Raw genomic sequence first — 21,069 nt, forward strand, 5'->3', positions numbered from 1 at the left:
AGTTTTCCGGCGGGGGTGGGGGGGTGGGGGGGTGGGGGGGTGGGGTGGGAGGTAAGTGGGGGAGGTGATGGAGCCCTTCCATTGCTTTTTTGCCTTCAATTCCAATCTTTTAGGTTCTAGAAGTCTGGGTGCTCACTATAGTTTTCCACTGTGTCTTGAGACACTTGAGACACTCACTGACTCTTGAGAGTTTGCACACACGTGTGCACACGAATCATCATACACTCAAACTCCATTTCACACTCCACCCATACTTCCCATGTAACGCCCACCTTCACTTTCTCCCTCTCCGCCTACCTCCATCTCCATTCACATTCCCTATGTGTGCTCCCCTCAAAACACAGGAACTATCTGCATATAAATGCAAAAAGGAGATCCCACTCTACTTTTGATTTTCTAACCTGTTTTTTCCCCATGAAGCCATATCATACTTTATATGATTTTTGGACAATTCACAACTTAGGAATTGTTCAGTAATTTCAACTGACTCTATAGCTCTAGTGAAAGAAAGAGTGAAAGTGTGGCATCTGACTCTTTGCAACCCCAGGGACTGTAGCCCACCAGGGTCTTCTGCTCATGGAATTCTCCAAGAAAGAATTCTTTCTTTCTTGAATCCAAGAAAGCCTCCTTTCTCTGGCTCTAACACTCTGGTCCAGATCTATGTGCTCCAATCACCCCAGCACCAGACACTAGGTAAGCAGGGACAGCTCTGTCTAGAGCCCAGTGAAATGATTCAAACCTAATAATTTCAGCGCAGTATTCAGCTCATCCTAAACCAGTTCATCTGCCTTATCCTTCCCATGGAAGTCACAGTGGTGGCTCTTGCCTACACTTCACCTTCACCCCTTTTGCCTCCTGATGGACACTGGCTCCCCTGGTGTTCCTCTTGGGAGCTGAGTATAATTAGTATCTTTTCAATAGCAATTATCTCTTAATCTGTTGGCCTTGTCACACCTGAATTATAATAAAACTTACATTTAAGAGTTTTATTGGGCTCCCCTGGTGGCTCAGACAGTAACGAATCTGCCTGCAATGCAGGAGACCCGGGTTTGATCCCTGGGTTGGGAAGATCCCCTGGAGAAGGCAGTGGCAACCCACTCCAGTATTCTTGCCTGGAGAATCCCATGGACAGAGGCGCCTGGCGGGCTACAGTCCACGGGGTCACAAAGAGTTGGGCACAACTGAGAGAATAGCACTTTCACTTTCCATTTAAGATATGGCAGCTGGGGGTTAGGCAGGAGTCTGTATAGGGTCAGCTCAAATCGGCCTGACTCGTCTCCTGATGGCCTTTTTTCTCTAGTCAGGTCCACTTTGACTAATTCTGGCTTGGGGATGTTTTCTTTGAGTGCCTCTGGGGGTGGTTGTGACTTTCTGGCAGGGAGATCTTAGTTCGAACTGTCAGCATCCTTGTGGAGCTGGATGGTCAGTCTTCCCTTTCTTGGTTCCCTTCCCCAAGCCCCTGAAGGCCAGGCTTTCTCCCTCACAGCTTGGAAAGTTCCAGCACACAGACCTTTTTCTTCTGTGGTGGGGACTGATCAATCCATCCACACATTTCTGTAGATGATCACAACCTTTCTGCTAAGACACAACCTTTTCTCCCCTGAGTCTTGGAAGTGTTGGGAGAACTTTGACACAGGAGTTTCCACCGCCTCCCCTCTCCCCAGCTCCACCTAATTCTGTATATTTTGCCCATTTTGGGGGATAATACTTCAATAGCAGGGTTTCCCTGATAGCTCAGATGGTAAAGAATCCACCTGCAATGCAAGAGACCCTGGTTCAATCCCTGGGTCAGGAAGATCTGCTGGAGAAGGGATAGGCTACCTACTCCAGTATTCTTGGGCTTCCCTTGTGGCTCAGCTGGTAAAGAATCTGCCTTCAATGCGGGAGACCTGGGTTCGATTCCTGGGTTGGGAAGATCCCCTGGAGAAGGGAAAGGCTTCCCAATTCAAGGATAGAATCTGAGTCTCCTGCAATGGCAGGTGGATTCTTTGCTACTAGGCACCAGGGAAGCCCATTGACTTAGGTTAACTTTGCAAAGTGACTAATCTCCTTGGCAGTAAAGACCCTTGGCAACAGATCAGATGATTTGGTTTATCTACACCAGTGCAGCTGGGCAGGTTCAGAGCTTAGCCGGGTCTGGTCAACCTTCCTTCTCACCCCCCATGGCCCCACCCGATGAAGTGTTAGTCACTTAAGTACGTTATTGCCTCTAAATATCCCTTGCCCTGGCAGCCCTCTGGCTGTGTCTGCCCCTGTTACAATGGGTAGGTAGGCACTAAAACCCTGAGGAGCAGTGGTATTTTACCACCAGCATTAAGGAAGTCATGGGGGTTCAGGTCCCAGGTTGAAAACCTACAGATGCTCAAGGCTGTAGAATCAGAATGGAAAACAACTGCCAATCATTGCAGACTACAGGGATTCCGTGATTTTTGTGTGGCTAAAAGGTATAGAATACACCCCAATGACTTAGCCATTTGAACACTTTTATGTTTATATGGGTTTTATTTATATTCAACATGTGATATGTTGTAAAGGAAAACAGGTGCAGTTATAAAACACAAGGGGTAGCAAGAATTCGTTTAGACATGGACTTAAGACTGAATAACTCCAAATTGCTTGCATAATTGAATTCCCAGGGATAAACTTCAATATCCAGCAAATATGCAGTGCCTTAGTAAATAGACAAAAAGAACCTAGACTCTCTTTGAGGAATTCCCATGGGAAAAAAAATCACAAAGGCTATTAAGTTCTCAAATAATTCTATTACACACAGTTATGTCACTCAGTGGCTAGACAAACATAAATTTGTTGAGTGTTTTGGAGGGCACTTGATATACAAGCAGGCACTTAAAATGATTATAAAGCATACAATTCTTTGTCCAGGATAGAGTTTTTTGTATAGACAAATGGACTTAAAAAATATCTTGCCAAAAGTTTGAATTCCTAAAGCCACAGACAAAGACTCTGCTTTGTACTTCTTTTTGTAATGTGCTTAGTGTGGGCCCTTACAGAAATTTTCTTTTAGTCTTACCAATAATTATCTTCTTATATTTTAAGTGATTTTTATTATAATGGTCTTTGTTTTTAATGTTAGTTTTTAAAGTTTACATTTCTCTTTTCTTTCTTCTTCTTTTTAGCTACAGAACTGTTACAGGATCACTCAAACATCAGAAAAAATAAATATCTGTAGCAGAAATTCACTGAGAGTATCTAAATAATCATGTACTCAGTGGAGGCCACATCTGGGCAGTAGTAAAAGAGTTTTGTGCATTTGATGATTGTAATTTTAAATACTTCAACATTGTTAACATTTTAACAAAGTTTTTTGCCATTCATTTCTCTCCAAGATATTCCATCATCCAAAAGAACCTCATCTTGTGATCTTTGACCTTTTATTCTTGCTCAATTAAATTCTTAAAGGGATGTTTTTCACATTTTAAATGTCAATGTTGAATCTCCACTGAGAGAAAAATCAAGACACAGATTGTCATCACATTATTCAATATGATGCTTTTGATCTTTTGCAGGAAGTTCTTTTTCCTCCTACATCCAAAAGCCTTAATGTTTTCTAAAGAAGGGACACTACACAAGCCCTGTGCTCACTTGCCAGCTTTCAGATGACTGAGAACACTAATGATTTAGTGAAAACAGTAAAGGTTTGAAAACTAAAGGGAAGCATTACTGAAAAAATGACAAATCTCAGACAGGGAAAAAAACAAGCCCATGAGAGAAACAAGGAAAGAAAGGAAAGAAAACAAAGTAAAACTAGATATTGTTGCTAGAGTGGTTGTTTTTGATGTTGTTGCATTTGTTCTTTAGCAAAATACAATATTGAAAAAAATATAAACAAATATCAAGGAATAGAAAGCAAATGCACTTCAAAGACAGGAAAGGAAAAAAAAAAACCTTTCTTGTTTAAAATTTGTAAGTTCAACATTCTCATTTTTCTTCCATGAAAACGAAGAGTCTCATATTAGTCTGTATTATTTTATCAACTTTAGTTCTAAAAGAATCAGCTTTCTTTCCCTATTTTAAAGGTTTCTTTGTAATCTTTTTAGTAAAAACTGTAGGAAAATATGCACTTTTGTTTTAGAATCTCTTATCAAAATAACTACCAAAATCTCAAAGTATTATGTTCTTAATATCCAAGGATATGGAAACAGAGAATTAAACAGGGTTACCTTGAACATATGGATAATAGTTTCTAAGAAGAAACTAGAAACCTATGTCATTACTATGTATTAATAATACTAGAATCAGTTCTAGGGAAAAGAACTCTTTAGGAAACACATTAACCTTCGAATTAGTATCAAAGAAACTCCCCCTATGGTCTGTTTTTACAAATGAGGATTGTGTTGACCTTGAAAATCTTCATAATGGGCAATTCCAGTTAAAACTATGGTTTTCGGGTCATTATTTCTTAGAAGTGTGATTTTTTTTTTTTTTTTTTTAATGCATGTGAGCTTCTGTGTGTGTGTTAAGAGCAGTATTTATAGTTTCTGGCCAAATTATACTTTTTAAAGCCTTGACAAGTTGGACTGTTGAGCATGTGCCTTCTATTCATTTGCCATATGGTCAGTGAAGACACCTGTTTCCATCCTTTCATTATTGCTATCATGGCTAGAAAAAAAATGAAAGTTTCAAAGATCCATAGTATTCTGGCTTTCAAATTAGTACAATTATTTAAATTCTAATTTGTAAATTATTTACATCTTAAAAACTTTTTTTTTCCTATTAAAGTATAACATTGATCCTAAATAGATAATTTCAAAGCAGTAGCTGAAATCAAATTTCCAACTCTTAAAATCTAAATGTCATTACATTTCGCTGTTATTGTTACCCTAACATTTCTCAGGCTGGGGCTATTTTAACCCCTAGCACCGAACTGTCTGAGGAAGGGCTCTCTGTGGTTTTTATGCAGTTCTGTTTTCATTTTAAAAATTGACTTTGGAGTTGGTGAGTTGACTGGTGGCTTAGATGGCTAAAAAATCTTCCTGCAATGCAGGAGACACCAGTTCGATCCTTGGGTTGGGAAGATCCCTTGGAGAAGGAAGTGGCAATCCACTCCAGTATTCTTGCCTGGAGAATTTCATGGACACCAGGCAGGATACAGTCCCTGGGGTTGCAAAGAGTTGGACATGACTGAGTGCCTAACACTTTGCAGTTGGTACCTTGAAAAATAATAAGAGGTAAGATGACTTGATAAAGAGACTCTTTCATTGCTTCCAGAACTGAATCCCTTGGCATTGAGCCCAGAGTCAACCCTCTAGTCACAAACGCTCTGCAGCAGAATGGCAGCAGATTTCTAGTTGACCTTTCTGCATATCATTTGCAAATCGTGATGCTTATGTGAATCACGATGTGCAACTTTAGGAGATGGGGTTGATGTTTAAGAACCAGTAGAGCTTAGCTGTTACACCACATCCTTGGAATAAAGTAGGCCTATCTTCCATGAAGAAGAAAAAATATGCCAGGCCTCCCACATCGCTGGGGCTTCCCTGGTGGCTCAGTGGTAAAGAATTTGCCTGCCAATGCAGGAGATGGGGGTTCAATCCCTGGGTCAGGAAGATCCCCTGGAGAAGGAAATGGCAACCCACTCCAGTATTCTTGCCTGGGAAATTCCATGGATGGAGGAGCCTGGCGGGCTACAGTCCATGGTGTCACGAAAGAGTCAGACACGACTTAGCGACGGACATCTCTGCAACATACTTTCTCTGTGTCGTTTCGCAAAGGATGATTCCATTAAATTTCTGATTTGAAATATTTGGTGTTAGATCTGCGTTCAGAATGATCCATAACACGTGGGGTTCTTTAGATGGAGAAGAGCTGACTCTTCTGCTAGAATCGAGAGAGACTGTTAAACTGTAGTTCACAGATGGGCTTAGAGTCTTCTTCATCCAAGAGCGAAACAAATGCAAATCTTGATCCCTTTCGTCCAAAGAAATAGCTGCATTTGATTGTAACCTGCCCGAGGGTAAGGAGAGTAGCTTGGGCTAATCCTAGAGGAACATTCAGTAAACATTAACTGAGGGAATGAACTGAAATAAATAAAATCATCTGTTAAAACACGCCTATGTATTTTAATGCTTCCTATGCCAGGTGAGCAGTTAATGCTTAATATTGAGTTTTCTGTTTTCTATGCAATGTCAACAGACCTTGTTTTATTGGAGTCAGAAGCTACTGAGATCTAAGGAGCGATTTCTGCTTACACCCTGTCCTCCATGGGAATTTATTTTAGGTATTTATTTTATATATATATGGGAATTTATTTTATTAGAATGACTCTCTAAAAATAGAATATTGAAACTATTTTATAAGGGTCTGTCTTACTGCACAGCAAAGCATATGTCTGATGCCTTTTTTTTTCCCACTAATGAGTTTTTAATGATTAGACGTCTATTAAATCACATATTATGTATACAGATATTAAAAAATGATGCAGAAGTCCAAGTAGTTCATACTTAAGAAAGCTATACCTGCCTATTTCCCATAGGCTCTTTTCCCTCCACCCCCATGGGGAGGAAAGAAGGAAGAAGAAGAGAAAAGGAAAGAAATAGAGGAGATGGGCAGAGAGGAAGAGATTTTTCTAGAAAGGGCATTTGCTAAATTATGTGAGCTCTCCAATTTATCCAAAGTTACCTCATCAGAACAACTCATTGTAGAGAGAAGTTTGGTATAAAACCAGCCTGGCCCAAAGGCTTACAATAGGCTTCTTGTAATGACATTTCACTGATAGCATACTCAGTGACAGAAACCCCCAAGGTTGTATGACAGTCAGGCTCAGAGCATCTTAAAGTCAATTGAGAGTAGTTGTTCTAAGTTTCCATAAAACTGAATCCAATGCTAAGTAGTAAAAAAAAGTCCACACACTCTTTAAAGTTGCTTAAGAAATGCTCATTCCTACACAAGTCACGAGGTAGCCAAAGAAGCCGATAAGCATCTACCAGAAATCAAAGTTAAAGGAAAAGGGATCATTAAGAAAGTATTAACGTTTATTTGATAAGTGATCTCCTGGGTCATACAGTACTTTCTGTGTATAGAAGTCCTCCCGTGGACCACCTACCCTGGAGTTGTAGGTGACATTTATGTATTCCCCAATGGAAGGAGACTACAGTCTACCCTATTCTTGAAAAGACTTTGAATGTCAAGTTCAGGGCTGCCCCAAAGAAGAGGGAAGCACTGGTTACTTCTGGCCGCTCTCCCAGCACCAACGTCACTTCTTCTTTTCAGAGAAGCGAAATGACTGGGGCTCACAGACACCAGCTTGAAAGCGCCTGAATGACCTGCGGAGGCCGCTGTGACTGTGTTAGTCACTTGGTCGCGTCTGACTCTGCTGCCGTGGACTGCAGCCTGCCAGGCTCCTCTGTCCATGGGATCTCCCAGGCAAGTGGGTTGCCATGCCCTGCTTCAGGGTATCTCCCGACCCAGGGATTGAACCTGCGTCTCCTGCATTGCAGGCGGTTTCTTTACTGACTGAGCCACTGACCTTCTAGAAATCTCCAGGATGTCCAGGTTGGCCAGGTTATGCCTAGGCATGAGACGGAAACCCAGGCAGCACTTGAGGGTGAGTCTTTAGGTCAGGTTCTTTTCCTGCTGACCTATTTTCACTTGATTTTGGAAGATTGGTCACTAAACTACTGATATTTTCTCTTATCAACTGAAAATTCTGCTATTTGGTGAAAGTACATTTCTCAGAAAGAAAATGGGAGGCTTTCCAAACAAGCTCACTCAAGTTCCTTGGATTTTAACCCTGGAAGCAGTATTTTTAGATACTGAGATGGACTGCAATGCGTCTTTTCACTGAACTGAAGAAGTCAGAGAGCTGAAGCTTTCTTCTTTGATCAAAAAAGAATATGACTGGGGATTCCCTGGTGGTCCAGTGATTAGAACTCTGAGCTCCACTGCAGGGGCATGGGTTTGATCCTTGGTTGGGGAAGTAAGACCTTGCATGCCTTGTGCATGGACAAAAAAAGAAGAAGAAGAATATGACCAGTGATGCTGGCCATCTCTAAGATGATCTCTGGAATGATAGTTGAAGGGATTCCCATCGTTTGGACCAGGTGCTGATTAGAAAGCTAATAAAATGTCTTCTGGACAATTTAAGTTTTGGACCTCACTGTGTAATGCTACTGTGAGGGTTAACCTCATGTGTCATTGTCAAAATGTTCTTTTATTCTATATAAAGTATATGGAAGAGGCACTTTGGTTAAACATATTATATTAATAAATACCACTTTCTCCCTTCACCATCATAATGACATTCTCCTTATCAGTTATGGGTTCAATACTGCAAACTTCTAGGCTCAGTTCTTCGAGAACATTGTCTTGTAAATGGGGATCTAACGCTATGGCATTTCTTCATCATCAAACTGTCACCATCCTTCTCATGTCCCACAAACGAGCACCAATAACATATATTATCATGCAAGAACTCTACTATTTCTTACTAGGTACCCAAACAGAGCAGTCTCTCATCAACCATCTTCTCCAGACTTAACATATTCTTTGGTTTAATTTAAGATTAAATAAGCAAATGAAACAAGAAGGATCCAACGAAGACGAGGAACAAGGCAAATGCAAGAGGCTGAGCTACTTGCCCTCTATCTTTCCTTCCACTCCCTCTCAAGTAGGAAAAAGAGGTGATTTGTGGGTTGAGCTACCCTTGGTCATAATTCCATGCTGTCTTCGCCTATTAGAAAACTTGTCACAATAAACAGTGTGTTTATCATTGTTCAAGACTACTAATGAAAACCTTTTGAGTACTAAAATGTTATATAATGAATAAGCAGTGTGATAATTGCACCTTCAAGATTCACACCAATATAGCAACAAGAGACTCCTGTTAAGTTTCTGAAGGAGTCTGTGAGCACCAGGTTCATCTCCACTGCGTAGAGAAAATGCCTAAGGTGAGTACATTCGTCGCCGTCTATGGCTCTGTGTACCACTGGATATATACTTGATGCCTTCTAGGCAAGAGGAAAGATGTGGTCTACGGCTGAATGTGTCCTCTGATGCCTGAACAAGTAGACAGAATGAGAACGTTCACTAGTACAGTCAGGTCCTCTGAGCAGCTTTGTCACACAAGTCCCCAATTCTCTGCCGTCGACAGAAGCACTGGGTTTCCATTGTCCTTTTCTGGGCACTGGAGGAAAAGGCTGGGTTTCCCCTGCGTCCATCAAACCTCCGAGCTGTCGCTGTGGGGGCTCACCGTGGGCATCATGGGCTCACGGCTGCCTGGGTCCTTGGGCGCATCCTTCCTCCTGGCACCCTTCTTGCTCTGGTGCATCATCACTGCGACAGCAGTGAGGATGACGGCCAGGAGTCCCACCGCGACGCCCCCCACCACCGTGAGCAGGCTGACCTCAGAGCTGGGACTGTCGAGCTCCCTGGGGAGGACGCCGTCAGGGGAGACCCTCCCGTGAAGGATCTGCTTCCTGCTGCTGCGGTCCAGGGCGATGTGCTGGATGTTTGTTCCCCGGTTGTTCTCAGCCCCGATTTCCCACGCCAGCGGAGGGTTGCTTCTGATCTCCCTCTTTTTCCGGCTCTTGGTAGCTGCCTGGGGCTTCCCTTGACTCACCAGAGAGTGGTACCGGTACTCCACGCTGCGTTTGCCAATGCCTCGATTGGCGTTGTCTTTCGATCTTACTGTGTAGATGGTGTGTATGTACCATTCTCGACCCAGAGCGACCTAGAAACACGATGCTACTCATTAGAAAATTTAATCCTAGGCCAATCTAAAAATTCACGACTCTCTGCAAAAGAAGTTCATAATAGAGATCATGAATCATCATTTAATTTAGTCTGCAGAATTAATATATTTAATATTATATTAAATATCATAAATATTCAATAATATTTATTTAAATATTATATTTAACATGTGTAGTCTGTGCAAGGCTTTGTGTAAAGCACTCTGTAAAATACTCTGTGCAACTCTTAAGGGAGAATGTGCTGGTAAATATTTTCCAGGGCTGCAGAGAACTCCAGACCACATACTCTAACGTACTCACTTAAAAAATGAGTGGATGGGAGGGGGGGTTCAGGATGGGGAACACATGTAAATCCATGGCTGATTCATGTCAATGTATGGCAAAAACCATTACAATATTGTAAAGTAATTAGCCTCCAACTAATAAAAATTTTAAAAAATTAAAAAAATAAAAACAAACCAACAAAAAATGAGTGGATGATACAGAGAATAAATGAGTGGTTACCAGCAGAGGGGAGGAGCAACATAAGGATTGGGAAATGGGAGATAAAAAAACTACTGGATGCAAGATAGGTTACAAGGATGTACTGTATGACATGGAGATAGGGCCAATATCTTGTAATATTAATACCTATAAATAAGACAGTAACTTTTAAAAATGTACAAAAATTTAACAATTAAAAAAAAAGTTAAAAAATGAGCAAATGAGAATACGTAGCAGTTAAGTGACTTGCCCAATATCATCGAACAGTTAGAATCACAGGCAGGTCTAGAGGTAAGACTTTCTGAAGTTCAGAACTCTTTTTCTAGTATGTCTTGCTGTGTATTTACATATATGGCCATGGAAAACTTTTCCTGCTTTCTTCAGGGTCTGTGGAAAGAAGGTGTTTTCTGATGACTCTTCGAAGACTTCAGGATTTGACTTCAGGTCAAATGCTTTGAGGGTTAATAATAAAAACAAACACAAAAGAAAAAAAAAATCAGGATTTCCCTGGTGGCCCAGTGGCTCAGTTCCTGTGCTCCCAATACAGGGGGCCCGAGTTCAATCCCTGGTCCGGGAACTAGATCCTGCATGCAGCAACTCAGAGTTCACATGCTGGAACTAAAGATCCTGCTTGCTACAATTAAGACCTGGCACAGTCAAATAAATAAATTAACAAGTAAATATTCTAAAAAAATCATACTTCAACTTCCTATTTGAAAAGATTCAGGATAACAGACATGCTTCCTTAAATTCCCTCTTTAGCGAAATAGTGAAGTGAAAGTTGCTCAGTTGTGTCCAACTCTTTGCGACCCCATGGACTATACAGTCCATTCAATTCTCCAGGCCAGAATACTGGAGTGGGTAGCCTTTCCCTTCTCCAGGGGATCTTCCTAACCCATGGACCAAATCTAGGTCTTCCACATTGCAGGTGAATTCTTTACCAGCTGAGCCACAAGAGAAACCCTTAGCAGAATAAGGGTAATATATTTCTCCAGCCCATCCTATTTGCTCGATTTTCAGTAAACATCCTAAAAGATGCACTTGCTACCCCAAGGGTTCACATGTGAACACATCTCTGAATTTGTCTCATTTGTCTGCTCAGTGTTATGGTTTCCTGGGTCTCTTTCTACCTTCTGTCTCTAGGTTAGTTCTTCTATTTTGGTCTATGAAGAATAGAGATTTCTGTGCTGTGCACAATTGTTTTTCTGAGTCCAGTTGTCCATTTAAGATCACTTTAATAAAGACAGTCATGAAAAGTCAAATGAAAGAAGATTTTGAAGAAGACCACCAGAGTTCCTAACCAATAGGTTTAGATTTATACTCTGGGCTGAATAAGGGTCTTCATTACACATAGACATAAAACACGACAAATATATTGATAAACATCATAATAGCTAATGTTTATGGAATGTTCATGATGTACTCAGGATGGGTCTGGTGCGGTTTACACTCATTATCTTACTCAAAGTTCACATTAACTCTACACAATACGGCAATTACCGCCTCTTTCATGGGAAACATCTGAGACATTCTGATGTTAAGTGACTTGCATGTGATTGCACAGCTATTGTAAGTAACCTTGTTTCTGGCTCACCTGAAAGAGTGGTGTTGAGTCGACTTTAAATCCATCAGATCCAGGCTGATTCACTAAGAGGATAGCTTCAGGGTCATCCACCGCCAGTTTGGCATTAAACAGGACGTTTCCAAAGCTGGTGGCTTGTGTCTCTGGTTGAGCTTTGTCCTTCAGGCAATAAGGAAAACGAGGATTGCTGTGGATAATGCCAACGTTTGTGAACGCAGGAGGTTTTCCTATTAGTTTTGTGCAAGTACCCTTTACCATAAAATGTCACCATTTGGTTTCATTTTAAAAGATGCTTTTGTTTTAAAATAGAAGACAGAAACAATTAACTTTGACTGTCTAATCTGGTGCATTGTTTGGGTCAGAGCACTTACCACAATTTTAAATCTATATAAGAGTGAAGGCGAATCAGCCAAGCAGCCGTACTCTGCGTTCGTTGGGTTGTACTTGGGAACGTAGCCGTCGGCCCCGGTGCACAGAAACACCTTCTCAATGCTGCAGTAAAAGGAATCACCTAGATTCTGGACTGGATCCACCATGACCCGACCATAAATGATATCACCTGCAACAGACATGTGGAAATGTCCTTTCGATTAAGGGATATGGTGTGTCTATGTGACACAGCAAACAGTTTATGACAATAATGACACTAACAGTAGTATTCCCTTCTCTTCCTAATCTGGTATCAAATGTTGAAGAACTTCCTGCATGAGCTTCAGGGTCTGGTCCACTCCCAGGCCTCAGACAGGACCACTTGGCAGATGACCACAAGTACTGAAGATTTATTGACCCTTACATGCCAGTGGGAATAACCTTGAGGCATGGCTTATAACTTAACATTCATAACATCCCATTGTAGTTCAAGTCCAGTTTACACAAGTACAGTAGTTGGCAAGATGTAGGCAAATCATTATAGGATAACACAAAAAAGAAAACACCAATAAAAAGCCAAATTAGCTTTATTTGCTTTTAAAGGAGGGTTTAAGGAAACTCCCTGGTATTTCCTCATCTATTTCACAGCTACTACTGAACACCTACCACATGTACTAGGCATTTTGCTAGGTTCTCAGAATATACCACTGAACAAGACAGGCACAACCCTAACCCATGAGCTACATTCTCATGTACTTGAGTGTATGAAATATTGAGTGCATGCAAATTGAAAAAAAAAAAAATTCAAGGAAAAAAATTGCAGACTTGTTTCAAAAATCACTTTGTTAAGGGAAATCTCAGTTGGTAAAGAATCCGCCTGCAGTGCAGGAGACCTGTTTGATTCCTGGATCAAGAAGACCCCCTGGAGACAGGATAGGCTACCCGCTCCAGTATTCTTGGGCTTCCCTCACGGCTCAGCTGGGAAAGAATCCACCTGCAATGTGGGAGACCTGGGTTCGATCCCTGGGTTGGGAAGATCCCCTGGGGAAGGGAAAGGCTACCCACTCCAGTATTCTGGCCTGGAGAATTCCATGGACTGTATAGTCCATGAGATTGCAAAGAGTCAGACACGACTGAGAGACTTCCACTTCACTAAGGGAAATAAAGCTTGATTTTCTGAGAATAAAAACCATCCTGTAATATATATCTGGATTCCCAGGAGGCTCAGTGGTAAAGAATCCACCTGCCAATGCAGGAGATGTAGGTTTGATCCTTGGGTCAGGAAGATCCCCTGGAGAAGGAAATGGCAACCCACTCCAGTATTCTTGCCTGGAAAATCCCACGGACAGAGGAACCTGGAGGGCTATAGTCTAGGGGGTCGCAAAGCACATTAAACACATATCCAGTTTCAATGACCCCCTCCTCCATCTCTGCCAAAATGCTGAAGACCCAATTACACTCTCAAAACCATAAAATAAGTTGCAATTGTCCCCCTCAATCACAATCCCAATAAAGCAAAGGATAACAGACACAATGGCAAACAGACAGAGCAGGCCTCCCCTTTGTGAAGTGATACCTTCTGCGAAGGCAACGTCGCTCTCCTGCCCAAAACCCATGGATCCATCAGACAACCAGAGGCTCTTCTTGGAGAGGAGGTACATCTGGGTGTTCAAGCTAAACTCAGCCGCCACTGGGTCACTGACCTAAAATCAAGTGTAAAAGCCCTCTTATGTGTTGTTGATAGTTCTGGTGGCGTACAAACACATTATTTGCAGAAACACATATGCACTGTACTCTGGCATAAAAAAACACTAAACTGCACTGTGATCAATTTTCATATCCAACCAAACCGACTTAAGGAATTATAACACTGGCTTTGTCCTTCTTAAGAAGGCAACATGGTCAACATTAAACCATTTTTTAAAACATTTTTTTATGTGGACCATTTTTAAAGTCTTCATTGAATTCGTTACAATATTGCTTCTGTTTTTTTTGACTGCTAGGCATGTGGGATCTTAGCTTCCTGACTAGGGATCAAACCTGCACCCCCTGCACTGGAAGCTGAAGCCTTAACCACTGGACCACCAGGGAAGTTCCAAGGTTAAATCATTTTTTGAATGGGACTAACGAGCATTGCTTGAGCTTATTTCCACTGATTTGTCGGGATATATAAAGGATGTGTAAATATCACGGTCAGTGGAAGGCCAACATTTAGTGTAAGTTCTCGGGCAAAAGATTTTATCACATTTCTTTTAATGCATATTGACAATTAGGTACTTTGAGGTGGCATACACTACAGGATATTCATTCTCCTCAATGATCAAGAACAAGACAAAGAAGTACAGAACTCTGGGGAAAAGTCTCAAATCTCCAAGGCAGCAGACTCCAGAGGAGACCAGATCACATAAGAAAAAATAACCCTTACATACTCTTAAACAGTGAATTTGATATACTGAACCAATAAGGAATTAAGGGCAACGCTTTCCTCTCTTGCTCCCTTCCTGCCTGACTTCCTTTTTTCTCAGCATGCAAAAATTGAAGTCACTGGGTGAGTTTTTTTTTTTTTAACTGATAAAAGTAAACTATGCCTTTAACAAAGTGGGCTTCTACTTGGGAAAAGGGACTTCCCTATAACTCAAATGGTAAAGAATCTGCCCACAATGAAGGAGACCAGGGTTTGATCCCTGGGTCTGGAAGATCCTCTGGAGAAGGGAATGGCAATTCACTCCAGTATTCTTGCCTGGAGAATCCCATGGACAGAGGAGGCTGGTGGCCTACAGTCCATGGGGTCACAAAGAGTTGGACATGACTGAGCAACTAACACACACACACACACACACACACACACACACACACGGGAAGAGCATCCTATGAGACACACCTGTTGGAAGCGGATGTCAAGGTCAAAAGTGATAGGCTCTCTGGGGTTGCAGGTGACAGGCAGGCGGTATTCCTGATGGGATGGGGTGGTGCATGGCAGCAGTTTTACTGTGTAGGTCCCCGAGTAGTCACGGACCTTTGAGGATCAGAGAGGACATTCGTGTTTTTCACTTAAAAATCTGAGGTGCAACAAAAGCAGTGACAAAGATAAATGAAGAGTCTTAGTCACTTACTGCAAAGTCAGATACGAAGCTCCACTGCTGGACTGGCTGGTTATAGGTTGGTTCACTTCTTATGAGACGCAGGGAAAACGTTAGACCTGGATGATCTACTGACACGATCATTGAGCTTGTGAAGGATGCTAGAAAAGTGCCAACAACAATAATGGTCTAGTGGTTAAAAGGGTCATAACAGCTTAGAGTGTTCAAAGTGCCTTATGATACCTTATTTGCATGTATGCTTATAATAAGCCTGCAAAGTTGGTATAATTATCCGCATTTCGCAGATAAAGAAACTGGACTAAGAGTGACTGTGTGACTCTCTCCAGATCACACAGCTGGGATATGTGCTTTCTCATTCCTACTGCAGTGCTTTTTCCACTCTATAATTCTGTCAAAAAATAATTGTACAGAAATGCTCAGATGGTTCAAGGCTACTTTCCAGGGAGGCACAGTCGTTCAATAAAGGCTGATGTGAATGCATTCATTGTGCACTGAAACTATGAAGCGAACCTCAGTCTACTCGCCTCTGGGTCAACAGATCCGGGAAAAGCCAATTTATAAATGGAGTCTAATTTTAATTAGATTGCTTCAATCGTGTCTAAACAAAGCCTCAGTTTATTAGAAAGGTAGACAGGCAGGACACTGTAAAGACCAGGAAATCCTCATTTTCCCAAAACAGTCAGCTGCAATAAAGCTAAATGATTCTTTTTGGTTCTGTATTTTGGAACTCAGACTCACAAAATTACAGCAAACCATCTTTCTCTTCCTGTATCTTCAGCCTTAGTCTCTCTTTTGTTTAGAGCTTGGATCCAGGAAAAGGAAGGACACAGAAGACAGCATGTGAACTATTTTCCCCTTCCAATCTGACATGAGTTGGCACACCAGTAAAACGTGCAAGCCAGTTTAATAATGTGAAGTCAAATAAGAAGTTATTTCTGATGAAATGAAATTTTTAGAAAAGCTTAAACATGGGACATTAGTGACTGCCACATTATTGATATGCATTGCACAATCCACCAAATTAGTAAAATTATGTAGCTAATACTTAAGAGAGTTAACATGTCTGAAACTAGGTATCATAGTGAAATGCTACTTCTGACACCATTATAACGGTTTCTCACAATACCTGGAAAAGAGCTGTGCTTGCTGAATAAATGATCAAAATTCAAATTTCTGAACAATGCATTTGAAGTAGAGAATGGGAATGTTGTGGCTATGCTCTCTATCTAAAGGAAAATTCCTCTTAATTAACTTGGTAGATTTTTCTTTTATTTCTATTATTTAATTAATTTATTTTTTTTTCCTTACCACGTGGCTTGTGATATCTGTTCCTTGACTAGGGATTGAACCCGGGCCACAGAAGTAAAAATGTTGGATCTTGGCCACTAGGGAACTCCCAATAGCGTTTTCTTTTAAATTAACTTTTACCATTTGGCATTTTTTCTAGAAGTCTACAGCAATGATTTTGCAGCTTATGAGACATATAGCTGAACAATGTCAAGCCCTCGCGTAGATACTTGCACATATACAATTCATTTGAAATTAAGGGCTTCAAAGCTCATAGGTAAGCATGTGGAAACACATGTAAATATGGAAACCTATCTTCTTGTTGTCTGGAGAGTGGCTGTGTGTGGGTAATGGGGCTTACCAGGATGTGACAGCACAAACAAGCCATGGAACTGAGCCTCCGTCTTGAAGTTCACAACCAAACGCCCCTCTTCACCGATGCGCATGCTGGTTGGGTAGAGAGAACCTAGTATGGGATGATGCACAAGAGTGGAAATATTGGTGATTCTTCCAAAACCAAATTCAGATTCATTTCATCTTTAAGCATTCTAGCCAAAAGGTATTATCAGAAAAATTCTAAGTGATCAGAGAGACAGAAGTATTCTTATTTTGTTCTGTTTTTTTAACAAGAAGAATTGTCTGGAAGGTAGGCAAAATAGAATTAGGTCATACAAATGAGGTTCATATGAAATATACCGATTGACAATAATAGGCCAAGGTATTTTTGAAAGCTTTAGTCTACATAAACTAAACTAAATTGAGAGACAGAATGAACTGGTCAAACTTTGAAGATCTGCACATGTAGGTGGAAACAGGTTTTTGTTCTCCAGAATAATTCCAAATGTTATAGGCTTAATGAAAACTCCAAAGCCTTCCTAAGAAATTTAGCAAGTTGATCAAAGTTGGCTCCAGTTATAAGAAGGAAACATGAGATTCTTATGTGGAAGCCGAGAACTGAGAGATGAATTTTCTGCAGTAAGATTCACTTAAATGTACATTTCTAAGGTAAGATATGGGATTAAAACATTTGCAGTGACCTAGAAGGTTTATTCAGGGTGATCATATTACCTTTCACATAGCTTTAAGGTAATCTTAATTTGTTTAAGATAATAGATTTTGAGATTTTGGAGAAAATATCAATAGTATTTTCTCTTTGGCTCATAAAAGGTAATGATGATCAGACATGCAAGGAACCAGAACAGCAGTATGTACCTTAAAAGAAACAGCATTAATTCTACTAATGGAGTAACTCACTTTATGTTTATGGACTTTGAGTTATGATTCTGACACTGAGATTGAAACTAAGTTATTGTTTGGGGCAAATGATTTTGGGGCCCAACAGTTAGTGGCTCACACCACCACCCTTCCAAGGCATTCAGCTTAAGTATTACAAAATAATAGAATTTTTAAGCTGAAACAATATTAGAAGTCTAGTCTATCTTTCATAAGAAATTGAGTGCCAGAGATTAAGCAATATGTTTGCGATCACACAGCCAGTTAGCTGTAAACCCAGAAATAGAAGCCAGGACACAATTTATACTAGGCTTTAAAATGCCTCTCCCACTTTCAGAAACAAAAATGTGGAACTTTTTCTCTGAATTCATTCCTTTCTTTCAATTGGAACTTCCTCCATCCATTATCTAAAATCTAGAGGGAGAGATAGACTGTGTTGAGTACCACATGGGCGATTAATCACCTTAAATGGACATTATATTTAACAGTCACAAATGCAAAAATTTGAGGCATTGACATAATTTAGTTAAAATAAATTTTTCCATGACAAAATGAAATTAAAGTATGAACAATAACAATAAAATTATTGGAAGTTGCTTCTCTTATTTTTAGCTGCAGCAAAACTGTCACTTAAGTCATTCATATAGATAAGAAAATTTTTCATTCTCCAAGTCTCTGTTAACTCACCTTGGAGTTCAGCTTCTGGGGGGCTGCCAATTCCATCGGTCCACAAGATGGCAGTGTCATACACGAATGTCAGGCGGAGTTCGGACTTCAAGTCAAAATGCTGCCAGCCTCCGACCCCGACCGGGGAGTGGAACACATAAGAGACATACAGAGGGACCCGAAGAGTCACGTAGGACTGCACCAGGTTCAGGACCTAAAACAACACAATTATATCTGTCAGGACCATCCGGGCTTAATTAAACACACTTAATTTTGTACAAGCCATTTTCCTCCTTTCACCATCTGAAGATTTTGAGTTAATCACACAGGAAAAGAAATGATAGCATTTACAGCACTACTGTCCCCTCACTCAATTTTGGATTGGGGTCATGGAGGATAAATAATTATGTACTGAGCGCCTACTACTGACATTGTGTTGGGTTCACAAATAAAGCTACTCAATATTTTCATTCTCTTCCGTAATTGTATTTATAGGTATGGATGTATTTATAGGTGTGGATGACTGAATGAATGGATAGAGAGGTGAAGGATAGAGACAGAAAAGTTAAGACTGAAAGAAATAAAGCAAATTTCCCAACAGAAACTTCCCACTTCCTCCTGGAGTAGCCCTGCCAGTAACAGAAACCAGTCTTTGGCCCATGCTTATTCTACTCTTTCACACTTGATTATATTCCAAAGCTGAGTGTTGTCTTATGATCACCTAACAAAGGTTATCATCCTTAATTCTCAGAATAGCTCTGAAGAATAGCAGGGCAAAGACAACTATCTTCTTACACATGAGGAAATGGGCTTAGGTCAGATCATACTGCTCACAAGTTTGAGTCAGGTTTTTTGATACATCTATTTCTCTTTCTACCCTGAGCTGGCAACAGGAATCACACATGTGAGTTATTGAATAATTAAAAACATGATAAACTCTCATTTATCATGTTTTCATGGAGTTAAAAGTAAACGCCTCAAATCACAAAATGACCACCTGAATCATGAACAAAAATACAATCTAACGAAAACCATCTGGGGCTTCCCTCATGGTAAAGAATTCACCTGCTAATGCAGGGGACACAGGTTCGATCCCTGATCCAGAAAGAAAAGATCCCACATGCTGTGGAGTAGCTAATCTCGTGCACCACAACTATGGAGCCTGTGCCCTACACTCTGTGCTCCACAACAAGAAAAGCCAGCTCAATAAGAAGCCCTTGCATTGCAACTAAAGAAAGCCCACCCAGGAACAAAGACCAAGCACAACCAAGAATAAATAACTAAAAGAACCCCATCCACCAAGGCCATTATCTGATTCTCAGCTGCGTAGTAGCTAACACTGCCTGTTATCTGCTAACGCAGCCGGCAGAGGAGGGGCTTTATATCGAGGTCCTTTTAGATAGCATTTTCTAAGACTTGCTATTCTTGTAGTCATTGAGAAATTGATCGTGAAGTGCAGTTTTAACACCCTGACAGTCTAATTGAGAGTGATTGCTAATCCATATGCCACCAGTAATTAAGATGACTATTTCATCCTGTGATTTTAATAAACACTCATTAAAAAATAGGCTGCAGACATGGATTCCCAATTAAACGAAAAGAATAATTTTGCCTGCATTACACACTATCCATCAAATGTTACTGAGTGTGCTATTTTGGAGAAAACTAACATTGATGTCCTAGGGACAAGTTACTTGGTGTACAGCTCCCTTACTATTTCTCATTTGATTTCATTTGATTTCACTGGTAAACTAGAGTTTAACTGTTTCTGGATGTGGAATCAGCATCTTATTGCATCTTCTTCTCAGCTTAGAATCTCTGTCTAAAGGAACTGGAACCTAAATGGAACTAGGTAGATCATCCAGGTAAATGAACATTTACCTGTTCATCCCTATAAAAATGAAGAATGCAATGCATTCATTTAATTTCTAAATGTCATGTGAATGAGTAGTTAATTTTCTTAATCCAATACATCAAACACACTACACTTTAATATGCCATCAATGAAAATAATTTTAATGTAATATTTTACATTATTAATTTTTTTTGCACCAAGTCTTTGAAACCTGGTATGAATTTTACATGCACAGCACATCCTGTTTTGGACTGATGCCATTCTGAATGCTCAGTGGCTACACATGGCCAATGACTGCCAAATTGGACAGCACAGATTAGACTCTTCTACCTGAGGTCTTTTAATTAGAACACACACTGAAAACAACAATCATTTAAAAATATTTGATAGTCACATATCAACAGTCATGATGGATATGGGATATGTGATAGCTATGATATTCTATATGGGATATGTGACTTGCACTTACGTCAAGGAAAACTGAGCCAGAGTTGTTAGAATCCTATTTGAGGATTTCCCACTGGTTGAGATTTCTTTCTGTTGCTGCTTTTGTTGACAGACACATGTCTACATCATCAAGACAGTGGTGTGTGTGAATGTGTAAGGACAGCTCATAGATCTCAATAGCTTGACGTTTCAATAAAGTGTCTACTTAGCTATTCAGCAGAGAACATTGTTTGAACAAGTTAGAACTCTAAGCCAAAGTCTCTTGAGTAATAGCAATCTACACATCCAGAACATTTGGACGGAGACCTTGGCATCTGTCCCATTAGATGCCTTTCT

The 21,069-nt window shown here is 40.5% G+C and overlaps 1 protein-coding gene across 1 annotated transcript in view; it reads right to left on the minus strand.

Moving 5' to 3' along the window:
* Nucleotides 1-2,482: 2,482 nt before the first annotated feature.
* Nucleotides 2,483-21,069, minus strand: part of FREM2 (FRAS1 related extracellular matrix 2) — a 157,956-nt gene continuing 139,369 nt past the window's right edge. The window contains exons 17-24 of the mRNA XM_070471311.1: nt 18,453-18,645; nt 16,894-16,998; nt 15,258-15,385; nt 15,026-15,160; nt 13,721-13,847; nt 12,147-12,334; nt 11,788-11,934; nt 2,483-9,688 (exon numbers count right to left, since the gene is read on the minus strand). Coding sequence (XP_070327412.1) covers nt 9,176-9,688; nt 11,788-11,934; nt 12,147-12,334; nt 13,721-13,847; nt 15,026-15,160; nt 15,258-15,385; nt 16,894-16,998; nt 18,453-18,645 — 1,536 coding nt within the window. The 3' untranslated portion in view covers nt 2,483-9,175. The remainder of the gene's footprint in view (nt 9,689-11,787; nt 11,935-12,146; nt 12,335-13,720; nt 13,848-15,025; nt 15,161-15,257; nt 15,386-16,893; nt 16,999-18,452; nt 18,646-21,069) is intronic.

This window comes from Odocoileus virginianus, chromosome 8, assembly GCF_023699985.2.
Source record: "Odocoileus virginianus isolate 20LAN1187 ecotype Illinois chromosome 8, Ovbor_1.2, whole genome shotgun sequence".
NCBI classification, from domain to species: domain Eukaryota; kingdom Metazoa; phylum Chordata; class Mammalia; order Artiodactyla; family Cervidae; genus Odocoileus; species Odocoileus virginianus.